This window comes from Podarcis filfolensis (genome assembly GCF_964270895.1).
Source record: "Podarcis filfolensis genome assembly, chromosome: 5".
Classification (NCBI taxonomy): Eukaryota; Metazoa; Chordata; class Lepidosauria; order Squamata; family Lacertidae; genus Podarcis; species Podarcis filfolensis.
The window spans coordinates 56,100,978-56,113,445 of NC_139608.1; the positions used below are offsets into that span (position 1 = coordinate 56,100,978).

Consider the following 12,468-nt stretch of genomic DNA (forward strand, 5'->3'; position numbering starts at 1 on the left):
CCCCACCAGCTTGGGCTTTCAAGGCTTGTTGCCCAGACAGCTGTTTGAAAGTTTATAGCCTTGTTTGATGAGTACAAGTAAAATATGCATGCTACATTAGAACATTTTCTAGGGCATCAGAAAATTTCAAACTGAAAAATCTCCTATGCAAATTCTTCTAATTCCAATTGTTTCCAGAAAATCCACAGCATTGTTGCTCAGAAACAGGAGAGAGAGGAGGGAAACCCAGTAAACAATCTCTAAATTATGATCTACTGAACCACACAGTCCTTGTGTTGCACTGAGAATGCAATTTGCAGACTTTTCATTGCAGTTAACACAGAAATCACGTACCACATCCAACAAAAACAATGAATTTAAACTGTCTTGTACAATATACAGTTTTTTTAATTAAGAAAACATGCTGAAAGCCTATATACTCTCTTGAAATACACACTTTCAGTTAATTTCAAACAGCTATAGCAGGCCTTTTAAGATTTAGAACACTGAGACATGACACATGGGGGCAGATGTAGGGGTTTTTCGCTGTATAATAGGAGAAATAGTTTGTGTGATCTGTTTAAAGATTTATCGAAACCAGTGGGATTATAACTTGAAATCTGACGACTGCTCAATGAGAGCAAGTACTAGAGTTGAAGTGAACACTTCTGTGAAACTAGCTTTGAAAGCTGTTGCTGTGGCCTCCAAGGTCAAATGCTAGAAACTTATTTGGGGCCAGAGTTCTCATCAAAATGAGAATACTGATTTCTGGTAAGTCTCCAGTGGATTGGGGGTGCTGTGTGCGCAAAGGGCGCCCACCGACAGATGGGTGAGCGATGACTAGCCTTTTGTTGAACCACCAAGTTGGCTGGGGTTAAGTATTGTGGTCAGAGCACAAGTAACTACTGTAGTGCTGTGTCAGCAGACCTATCCCTCTAACCAGGGTTTGGCTGTGCACAGGATCAGGCCATTTAGAATTTTTAGTTACAACACACAATGATAAAGGTCTGGTTGTATAGGAAAAGCACGTAATTTGTAAAATCTGAATTTTTATGCAGAAAATGTATATCTGTTTGATGATAGAGCCAATACCTAAGACCTGATAAACCTAGACATTTAGGTAATTCTTCGTTTTGGCACTTATTTTCTTAAGCTTCCTTGAAAATACACCCTAGAAGTAATATTTTAGTAATATCGGTCCATAGAAGTAATATTTTCCCTCCAGAGTCTATTGACAAAATATCAGCCACTAGCTTTTGAAATTTCACCTGTCTCTTGGTTTCAGCAAAGTTTCAATTCAGCTTTAGTCAACATTCTGTATAGGAACAGGTCCAAACTAAATAAACTTTGAGGAGTTTGTACCAAACATTGAGAAATCTGTAATGGATGGTTCAAGACTGTTTAAACATCACAAAAATGGCTTCCTTCCTAGGAAAAGTTGGTTATGGTGAAACAATATCTACTACAGTGCTCTGCACTGTAATAAATATTAAATATAAATTAATAATTTACAAGTACCTGAGCAAAGAAGCAAACCACCTTCACACAGCATAGCACCAAAGGCAGTAGCTCAGAGTTCTTTAAAATAATGGGTTTTGAACATTAAAAATTCTACCTATTGATATAAAAATATTGATCTCCAACTGGAGATGAAAATAGTGCAAAATTCTGTCTTCACTTTCCAGGATACAAATGATGTTCCATGTTGTCATTTCATATAGGCAGTATTGCAGGCTCTAGGCATTTGAGGTGGTTGTTTAGGTGCAGGCCTGTTTAAGAAAATGGTCAGAAACAGAATAATAAAATTAGCAAACATGCTAATTGTGGAGCAACAGAAATTAAGTATAAATATCTTGGCTTTAAGGAATTGTTACAGGTTCTTTGGAAAACAGGAGCATTCCTCTCCATTCATTCAGGTCATGTAGGGTTTGCTGGCATCTCTTCACCTTAATATTTTACTGTCATTTGTTTTATGCACATTTTATTCATGGCACAAAATATATTTTAACAATTAATAATTTTAAGCGGTTGTAATTTATGTCAATCAGCTTTTTTCAAGTCAGTGAGGGTACTGACATCTTGAAATGACAGCATCATTCAATAAATACTAGTGTCCTTAAACTGCTATTAGTTAAGCCCCTTCCCCATATTTTATGGCAGAGCTTTGGTGGAATTTGTTTGTTTCAGGGAATTTTTATCCAGTCCCTCTCACCACATCTGATTGCTTCTCAAATTTACCACGTGGGAATATACTGGCTGATAAGAACAAGCAACTGCAGAAGAATTGCAGTACCTAAACACACGCTCAGGAAAACAGATGCTTATTTAGATGACTGAAACAATTTTGTGAGTGAGAAACTAAGCTAGCCATCGCAGTACTTCCCAGATGTTGATCTGCCCACCAACTCTTCATCCCTGACCATTGCCCTTGCTGACTAGAACTAATGGGAGTTGGAGGGCCCCATGTTGGGTATCCTTGAGCTAAGTTTTCCCAACAAAAAAGAGCCAATTCTAAGATATATTTTATAATATTTCTCAAACATGTTTTCTGTTGGAAACGCACAACTGAACAGCCAAACTAACCTGACAGGGGCAATTTGAGGCACAGGTTTTGGAAGCCCAAATACTTCTGTGGAGGAACTCTTAAACTGAGCAGATTTGTTCTTCTGAGGATCAGCTGGCAAAGGTTTTCGAGGAGGACTTGGCTTGAAAAATTCCTATAATACAATGTAAGTTCATAGAATTGTTACTATAAGATTAATGAAATAGCCATTTTATTATATAATTCCTCAGTCATGAAAGTATAATTTATTTCCCATAAGTCCTTCAAATCATGCTTTAAATTGAAACAAACATTAAAATTATGTGGCTCCTCACTATTTCTATTTGTAGAAAATGAAAGAACAATATTAAGAGACAATATAGTGCTTTAAATTGGGGGGGGGGGTTGGAGGGGGTTATTGTCATTGTTACTATGGTATGTGTTTTTATATTATAAACTGCCCTGTGATCCTTGGATGAAGGACAGTATATATATTTAATAAATACATCAATACTCAGCTACGAGTGATCGCCAAAGAAGAAAGAATATTAATGAATAAATAAAAACCAAACACGTGCAGAAATGATTCCCTCTGAAGGAGGTCCAAAATTATCTCTTTAAGCAAATCTCTAGTGTATTTTAACCACATGATTTTGCTGTTTCAAAAAGGGAAAACAGTATGGCCACTAGCATTGTGCTGAAAACAAAAAAGAAAACACTGAGTACAGCTATCATGGGGACACCTCAAATTTACAACAAATTGAACCATTGATCTCTCCTCTCTCTTTTCTTTTAGGCAATATAAACAGATTATTGCTGGATACAAATATAGGTATAGCAAATGCTGTTTCCATTTTTCTTTGAAAGGTGGTACCAAGAGATAAGTCTGAGGATCTCTTGTTAAGAATTGACAACACACACACACACACTTCAGTTGCTATGCCTGAATTGTTTAAAGTAGGTTAATTTCAAATAAAAAAATACAGTCTGCAGTAAGAGTGTCTTTAATTACATCCTATAAGGAGGAAATGCTGCTGTTAAAATACATATCAGTAGAGGTGCTAGATTTCATAAGAGGAAAACTGTTCAGACTTTACATCATTTTTTTCAGACTTTACAAGGAAAACAGAAGCTGAAACATATGGAGAAGAAATATTACTGAAATACTATATGTTTATAACTTACAATTCTATTATTGTAGCTCTTAGCAGTAACATACTTTGAGAGGGGGAAAAGGGGCATGTTTTATCAGAAGGGAAAAATTTTTATTACATAATGGGGTTTTCCAGTATGAAGAGCATTTATGAAACAAAGATTGTATAATTATGTTTATATGAGACATGTGACTCTCTCCATACATGAAATGAATGTGTGGAGCTGCATGGACCAGCCACAACCACCGCTGTCACCACGCTCCCCCATGAACATCTATTTGACATTAATCAGAGTTTTCTGCACATGTAGATGTACAAGTGGAGAGTTTTCCTGACTTGGTCTGTGAAATGCTGCTATTCACTCCTATGAGTTTGTGAACTGCCTAGAGAGGTGGATCTTATATAAATCAGTTAATAAATAGCAACAGCAACATGTAAAGTGCTTCATTTGGAGATAAAAATTGCAATGTTAGAAGAACAATCCCCTACCTCAGGTGAGGTTGTCAGTACAATCAGGTCAATATATAGAAATAGACATGAAAATAGGTTCCAACCTTTTGGTGATGTGTAGCAGGATGGCCCTTAGAGCTATCATTTGCATTATTGCTAAAGTTCTGTGTGCTGGGGAGGCCTGTTCACTGACCCAGTTTCCCCAGGGAGTGTTACCGTAAGTCTTTATAGATCGGATGGATTTATTCCTTTAGCTTTAGATCAGTAACTTTGAGGCTTTTTAAAATGTGTCAGTTTTTTACATGTAAGCCAGGGAAATAGTTTTCAATATAACCGCTAGCTCTTGTTACTTACGAAAAAATGTTTTTATACATTAGTCAGTTATAAATAGTACTTCAATATAAAATTCCTGTGGACTGTCTTCGGATATGAAACATAAAAGGGTCATAATATACCCAATTTCACATTTTAAAACACATGCTTCACTGCAATACCTATATATCTTTCGATTGTGAGTTCCAGAGAGAACGGGTCAGACTCAGCTATGCAAATATTTCCCCTCTAATTTTAAGCAATTGGGGAAGTAACAGTCTTGATGACATGATTGCATATGGGAGAGGAAACATATTTCTTTCCCTGTGGGTTGTTTTTCTTATCAAAATCACCCCTCTAAACTGATTTGGGGAAGTATATGAGGCCCAGAACACACTGTGCAATGAAAAGCCAGTCCAGTTCCCTGGGTGGATAAGAGCTGAGTTAACTGGCCATTTACCTCCTCCCATTTATTCCTTATTCTCTAAATGGCTCTTATGGCTGTAAATAAAATAAAATTGACTCATTGACTCAGTCTCCAGATTACAAAGACATCATATAGTACAGCCAATCTGAAACTGCAAGGGAGTTGCATGTTTGAATGATTCTGCATGTAAAAATGCACTTTTTGCATTTAGAAAAATTAACACAGATAGGAAAAGGCAACACTTTCATTCCAGCTTCCCACAGGAAGGGTGTTCTTGAATTATGCGGTAAGGGGCATTCCGATCCTTAAGATGGCACACATATTGTAAGAATATACATCAGAAAGATGCCACAAAGTACCACAATATACTGGTGTAGCAGGAAGAGATGTCAATGGTAATATTTAGAATGGAGGTATGAACAATAATTACATGCCCTTTCAGCATGCCCTTTCACTCTGCTATGAAATCAACCAACAAAGACATTACAAAAGAGAGAGATTGACTAAAATGGAGCAAACTATTTTGTGGTGTGATTTGAAGAATCAATATGACATCTAAATAGCTAGCAATCCAGTGGACCAATGGTGGCTGTGGGTGCCATAGAGTTGAAACGGATAAACAAACACGTACCTGATCACATCTGGGTGAGGGGCTGGCAGGCAGCAACCTTCTGGAAGTGGGCTGCAGACATGGTAATTCACACAGGGGTGGGACAATGCGCTCTGGTGGGCTTGACCGTGGTGTATTCTGTGTTTTCACAGGATTGCTAACATTACCTGTGTGATATCGTTGCAATCCTTGTGGATCATGTCTCTGCAGATCCATAAAACAATATTATACCAAATCAATTATAGTTTAAGCATGATGAGGCCAAAGTTTGGCCTTTGTAGATTTCACTGATTTGAGTGAAAGAGAGAAAGCAAGAGGAGGGGATCAGGGGGAAAGACTCTGTGTTCTAAGTATGAGGTACTATTTCTGTACATGAAATAAAAGGAAAACTATCTAGGCCTAAAAATGCACTTTGGTCTCTTAAGTTCTAGACACACAGAGAAAATAAATGTACAGTGGTACCTCGGGTTACATACACTTCAGGTTACATACACTTCAGGTTACAGACTCCGCTAACCCAGAAATAGTACCTCGGGTTAAGAACTTTGCTTCAGGATGAGAACAGAAATCGTGCTCCGGCGGCGCGGCAGCAGCAGGAGGCCCCATTAGCTAAAGTGGTGCTTCAGGTTAAGAACAGCTTCAGGTTAAGAACGTACCTCCGGAACGAATTAAGTACGTAACCAGAGGCACCACTGTATTAATAGAAATACTCTAAAATCTCACTATTTCATTATATCACCCCATATAAAAATACTTCAAACTTATGGGAAATATTTTTATCAGCAATACTTTGTGTGAGAACCTACCTTAGGTGTATTCAAATTTTGTGACTTTTTCACCAGATTTGTATTACTGCGGGTTGTGATAGGAACATGATTAGGTTCAAATGAACTGGAAGGCCTTGCTGGAGTCACAGACCTGAAATACATACATGTGTGTATACTTTTAACAGAGAATTTTTTAAAAAAATCTTTACTTTCTTTAGTAAACAGTGAAAGTAAAATCCATCCACCACACTTGCAGCAGGAATAAAAAAAATATTGATTTTTTTTTTATTTAGAGCCACTAGTCTGTTAAATTAGCTCTTGCAATCTGTGGAAATGCTGCTTTACAACACCTGAGAGACTCTTCTAATGATGCTGGTGCTTAAGCTGTAATGACCTCAGCTATGGATATTGTGGTTCATTCAGTGGACTAGAAACAACAATGCTACTCCAAGGTTTCAATATTTTAAGCAGGCCAAAATAAAGGCAAGCTTCCCTTTTTAACTGCTTACCCACAAAGTGAAATAAAAAGAAAGGTCCCTGTGGCCTTGATGCAATCTGAGAAGTGCCCTGAGAAAAAGGCAAGAATGTAGGTTTCTGAAACAACCCTCTCATATGAGAGCCTTGCCACCCGTGCTAGTCTGGCAATGACCCCCATTTGATGCATGGGTAAGCAGCAGAGGGTGAAATTTTTATTTGCCTGGAGCAGGAATGGACAGACCCATTAAGAGTCTGGTCCATCCCAGTTCTCAAAGGGGACAGGACTAAGCCCATCCCATTCTGAAGTGGAATTTTAAAAACCCACCTAGAAGCACACACCTAAAAGCACAGTTAAATGTTCACATACCTCCATTCTCTCTCCCTATTCCCCCCTTTAAAACCTTTGAAATAGTGTTTCCAGTCACCATAAAACCCGAGTGCTAGAGCACAGGACTCCTTGTCATCGTGTGCCTTGAAATGAACGGAGAGTCCTGTGGGAGTAACAAGGCTTGATGATATTCCATTGCTCCCAGCGGAAATTGTATGGGGGAGAGAATGGTTGTCCCATGTAAGCACTTGGGACAGCTGTGTTCTCTGCACCCAGTACAATTCCCCTTGGGAGAAGCAAAACATCCTCAATCTCAATATGAAGCATCATCTTCTCATCTGCAGCAGCCATAGGAGGAAAAGCTGCCTTTCCCACTGCTGTCATTGAAGATTTTTAGACTTCAGCGTGTAATAACCTTGTGTGATCTCTATCATGGTTCATTTTACAAAAGAGGGTACTTATATATCATACCTTAGTTTCTCTATTGTAGTCTTCTTATTAATAAAGAACAATCTAATCAAGATCTTCCTTTTGATGTACATAAGTGAACCAGCAACCAGAAGGCACAGGGTGGTTATGAATAGCCCTATTATTAAGCTTCTTTTATCTGAAACCAAACAAACAAATCCACAGTTCTTAGGACCAGACCAGTCTTATCTACCTGATGTCCGCAGTATAACTAACCTTCAGTCAAAAACAAATATTTTGTTTTACTCAGCTAACTTGTATATTAGGAGAAGTGGCATGGTTGCTGCTCCCCTCTGTCTCCATCCTCTTTGCTCCTATAATGTAGGAATGCATAAATTATATGGGACTGAGGAATCACATGCAGGAGCCATGGCAAAACTACCACTATGGGCCCCACCCACCTCAACCGCCTTGAAAATGGTGTGGCTCTTCTCAGATGAGTCCATTTCTTCAACTTTGTTTTCGTATCCCATGTTACTACTATAGCAGAGTTTATGGAAACTCCAACTTCATGGAAAAATACTGTGGGGAAATAAATGGCAACCACGCTGCTCCATAGCAAGAAGAGATACTGTGTTTCAGCACTGACACCCTCCATACCTATTCTTGCCCTCTTTTTTTGGTATATCTGCTGTAAATATTAATGGGGGTTGATAGGAAACAGATGAAAAAATGGGTAACAGGACGACATCCCACTGCACTTTTCTTCAGGGCAGAGCTTCAGCAGTAAAAACTAAACCAATTGCATGGAACTCAGAATAAGCAATTAAAAATAATTTGTCTTCACATAACTCTCTTGTATATTATTTGAGGTGTCAGAAAGATATAGCAAGTGTGTGAAATAGTTTTGAGTAAAGCTCACCAGGTTATTTACAGATTTTCAGAGGCGTAGCTTTGTTAGTCCATTGCAGAAAAAACAAGTTTTGTGTCTGGCATCTTAAAGAATAACAGATTTATTGTAGCGTTAAGCTTTACTTAATGTTTTTAAGATACTTAAGCCATATTTCTATATTTTTTTAATCAGACACAGTTGATATGCAAACGCTCAGATAATAATTTAAGCCACTTTAGTAAGGGGTCAAGTGTAAAAGAACAATTAGCTTCTGTAGAAACCCCTAATTTACAAAGCACAGTTTTGTCATTGCAAACAGATTGTTAAAGTAGCAGGACATGTTAATGTGAAATGCAGCTCTTCTAAAAATAAAACGAAGCGTAAAATGAAGGTAGTTGATCTTGATGTACAAATTACATGAAATCAGTTTCCCTTTTCTAGCTACTGCAAATAGCTTACAGTTCACAGACACAAAACCATGATATAGATTAACATCCTACATACTACGGCTATGGTACACATTCTTGGCTTAAAATGCAGCTAGACGATTTCTTTTTCTTAATGTAGATCAAAGCAGGTTTAGGTAGGGGGAAATCAGCCAAAACACAGTATTTCATAAGAAACATCATTGTACAGGACAGGTATGGATTGTGGCGAACACAATGTGCATACCGCTTCCCAAACAAGTGGGGATGAACTAGATGCAGACAAAATGGGAGTGTGTACGCAGACTAAATTCATTATTCACTTGGAAATATGGGCTGTTTCACACATGCATGTATATTACTTGATTTATTTACACTCAAGTAGAGCTAAAAGTTATCCAGTGGTGAGGGCCCCTCAAAGCTGGAGCTGGCCCTGTCCATAGGACGGCTCTGAAATGAGTTTAGTACTGTGGTCTAATTTGCTTGTTGAACTCCTGTGTGTGTGATTATTAGAGCAAAGGTCTCTCTCTCTCTTACAGTTCCCCCTTTAGTCAGCTATATCTTGCTGTGAAATTGTAATGCCACTGCATTGATATGGATATTATTATGATGTCACAAGCTCAGCATTACAATTCATTACAGGGACTGGTATGCAGTAAATGCAATCTAATTTGCTTTTCAATAGCACTGTTCATACAAAAGCGGTATCATTTCCAAGCCAAATCCTAGCTGTATATGTAAATGTAGGTTGGATTCTTCTGTCACATTAGTTAAACTAGGAGTACAGCCACAGACATCAGAGCATGGGATAAAGTTAAAAGAGGGAAGTCAAAACCTGTGGAACTTCAGGCACAGGTGAACCAAATCTGGTGCAGCTGTTGCTGTAGAAACCCGAAGTGGTGCTGTCCCCATGACACCAGATGGTGGCAGGAGACCACACACCTGGCAACTGAAGCAACACCATCAAGTCCATGGATTGGGAAGTCACCACCCAGGCTGTCAACTCCATCACCACCACCCTTTCCAGCTTGAGGCACATGCAGGAATGGGTTGGTGTCTATCTGCACCCCCAGGTTCAAGCAAATGGCATAGTGAAAAAGAGCAGGAAAAAACAAGCTCTCACACAGAGGGAAAATCCACTCACAACTGCAGGAAGCAGGGCCGTCTTTAGCATATGTGCTGCTGAGGTGCAAAGATCCACCCAGCGCCCCCCACCCAAATTTAGTTTAGCCCCCAAATTAACTTTTATTATGCTTATGTCAGACACCACGCTTACGCCTTTTGTTTACAAAAGAAGGGAGAAAAAAGGAACAAACTTTTTTATTTGCTCTTTTATACGCTTAGCATTCATTGTAAAATGAAGAAAAAATGCAGCTTGTGGAATTCATAGTGTGTACTCTAGGCGTGTTTTTGCGGAAATGGAAAACTAAAACCGTGTGCTGAAATGCATGTGTAGTAGAGCCCTAAGTACTAAGTAGTTAGTCAAAGAAAGGGGGCACAAGACTGTTTAGGGCTCTGCCTGTTGCAGGAAAAACATCCTTGTCTAGCACATCTTGCCCTGCCAGGACAACCAATGCCTTTGATGATGCTGCAAAAAGCAGTTTTCACCCAGGTTAAACTATTATCTTGATGAATAATTAAGTACTTCTTCAAGAGTTTGAAACATTGTTTTCCATTAGCACAGGCATCCCCAAATTCGGCCCTCCTGATGTTTTGGGACTACAACTCCAATCATCCCTAGCTAACAGGACCAGTGGTCAGAGATGATGGGAATTGTAGTCCCAAAACATCTGGAGGGCCGAATTTGGGGATGCCTGTATTAGCACATCTATGATTGCTACTATAGTTTGGCAGTAACTGAGAAGAAAACACAAGTAGTGTGTGCCCTGACTTGCACAGACTTTATCGGTGATCTTGCTTGAGCTTATTCCCACAACATCACACTGCTCATATAAGTGGACCACTTGCACGAGCATTTTCAGTCTGCAAGAGAGCTGATCGAGGTAACAAATGAACCAGGGAACAGGAAATCCAGAAATGGACACGAACTCTGGAGTCCTCTGTAAACTTGGTGCCCACAGCAAACTCCGTATGGCTTTTGCTTCATAATAAAGCTTGCTCTGCAGTTAAGTCATTTACTTACCAGATTGTCTAACTGGCCCGCTGTCTACACTGCCACCAAATCCTGCCTTGTCACAAAAGGGAGGAGCCCAGTGGGCCTCACAATGGCAATTTTTTTTATTGTTGCAGACCTTAACAACAAAGGGAAATATGCACATGAATATGGAAAACAGTACATGAACATGAGGCCTCTCCACTGCCTGTCCCAAAACTGTACTCAATAATAATTAAAAGTTATTAAAACAGGGCAACACTACATCTTGATGTGATTGCAGGCTGCACTGCTCCACAGAAACTTTGTTCAAAATGTATCTCCTAATGGAACTAAAAAAAAAGTCAGCTGAAGAATTAAAAAGCAATGGTGGAACTGTAGCCACAGAATTGTTTGGAAGTTGCAAAAGGAGATAAGTAGTTCTTCAGGGAGAACACCGGGGCCCCTACTTGTATTTTGTATTAATAAAAAATAAAAACTATTGTCTTTTCGTCATTTATGCCTACTTGCCTGTTATTTCCTCAGTCCACCGAAGAAACTAAAAAAAGCCAACAGTGGATGATCAAGTGAGACTCGAATCCACAATCCACAGAATTATAGCTGAGTTTCCACCTGACCTCACGCTTTAAGAACTGGCAATAAAAACAGGTAAATGCTGGGAGCTAATCTAAATGTCGTAAGGAATTCAGAGAACTTGTGCAAAAGGGCAGGCATCTGAGTTTAACACTAAGATGCTTAACATCAATTACTGGAGTGAGACCACATAATTTATAATACATTGTATAGTCACTTTTAAGATCTGCAGGTTGAGGCAGATGATTACCAGAGAGAGGCATTTCAAACAAAATCCCCAGGCTTCTTCAACACAATTTTAATCTTGCTTGCCTGTTCTTATGTTGTTTTTGAGATCTTCCTGCCTTTTTGGTCTATTATGCAGGTTGTATTTATATTTTAAATGTTTAATTGATTTTTAATGTAAACTGCCCTGGCAACATGTTGGAAGGGCCATATATAGAAATATAAACAAACAAATAAATAACAAAGTGTTCATTTTTTAAAATATCTAAGCTCAGTTACAAAACTCAGGTTTGAGGCCCAAATCAGGCTGTGTAATATGTGAAACATTAACAGGAAGTTTTTGAATTAATGTTAGGTTCAAAATTATGTAAAAGAGAATGAAATTCTGTTTTTTAGCCACAGAACATCAATTTGTAGAAAGATAATGTTGTAAACCTCAGAAGATTAATTTTTAGAAATATATAGATATTGTAAACATAGGTATTTCTGTGTTAGGTAAAAACCACGTTTCCTTTCTTGGACACTAAAAAGAGCATTCAAATTGATCTTTTTGGAAGGATACTTAAAAAAAACACATTGACAGATATATGACAAAGCATCATAGATTTCAAAAGCTGTAACCAATGAATACTTCATTGCTCAGCTGGGTGTTGACTGACTGTAAAAAATTGGATCTGCAATACTTACTCCACGTCCGTGACATTTTGTTGCACATTCATGAACCCCAAATACGCTGGTATTTTGGCAGCGGCGGTTAAGGCAGATCTATACAAGAAGAAAAGGAGA

The 12,468-nt window shown here is 38.5% G+C and overlaps 2 protein-coding genes across 6 annotated transcripts in view; one reads left to right on the forward strand and one right to left on the reverse strand.

Annotated features, from left to right (window-relative positions):
- FANK1 (fibronectin type III and ankyrin repeat domains 1) overlaps positions 1–3,512 on the forward strand; it is a 36,534-nt gene extending 33,022 nt beyond the window's left edge. The window contains exon 13 of the transcript XR_014548928.1: positions 2,553–3,512. The gene's annotated coding sequence lies outside the window, so the exon portion shown is untranslated. The remainder of the gene's footprint in view (positions 1–2,552) is intronic.
- Positions 543–12,468, reverse strand: part of ADAM12 (ADAM metallopeptidase domain 12) — a 186,625-nt gene continuing 174,699 nt past the window's right edge. For 4 of the 5 annotated variants that reach the window (XM_083616862.1, XM_083616863.1, XM_083616865.1 and 1 more), the window contains 6 exons: positions 12,370–12,447; positions 10,915–11,023; positions 7,518–7,653; positions 6,281–6,392; positions 5,496–5,678; positions 2,141–2,696 (listed from right to left, as the gene is read on the reverse strand). In XM_083616862.1, coding sequence (XP_083472988.1) covers positions 2,421–2,696; positions 5,496–5,678; positions 6,281–6,392; positions 7,518–7,653; positions 10,915–11,023; positions 12,370–12,447 — 894 coding nt within the window. In that variant the 3' untranslated portion in view covers positions 2,141–2,420. Of the gene's footprint in view, positions 1,749–2,140; positions 2,697–5,495; positions 5,679–6,280; positions 6,393–7,517; positions 7,654–10,914; positions 11,024–12,369; positions 12,448–12,468 lie in introns of those variants that run through there. The other variant, XM_083616864.1, reaches the window with a different exon arrangement.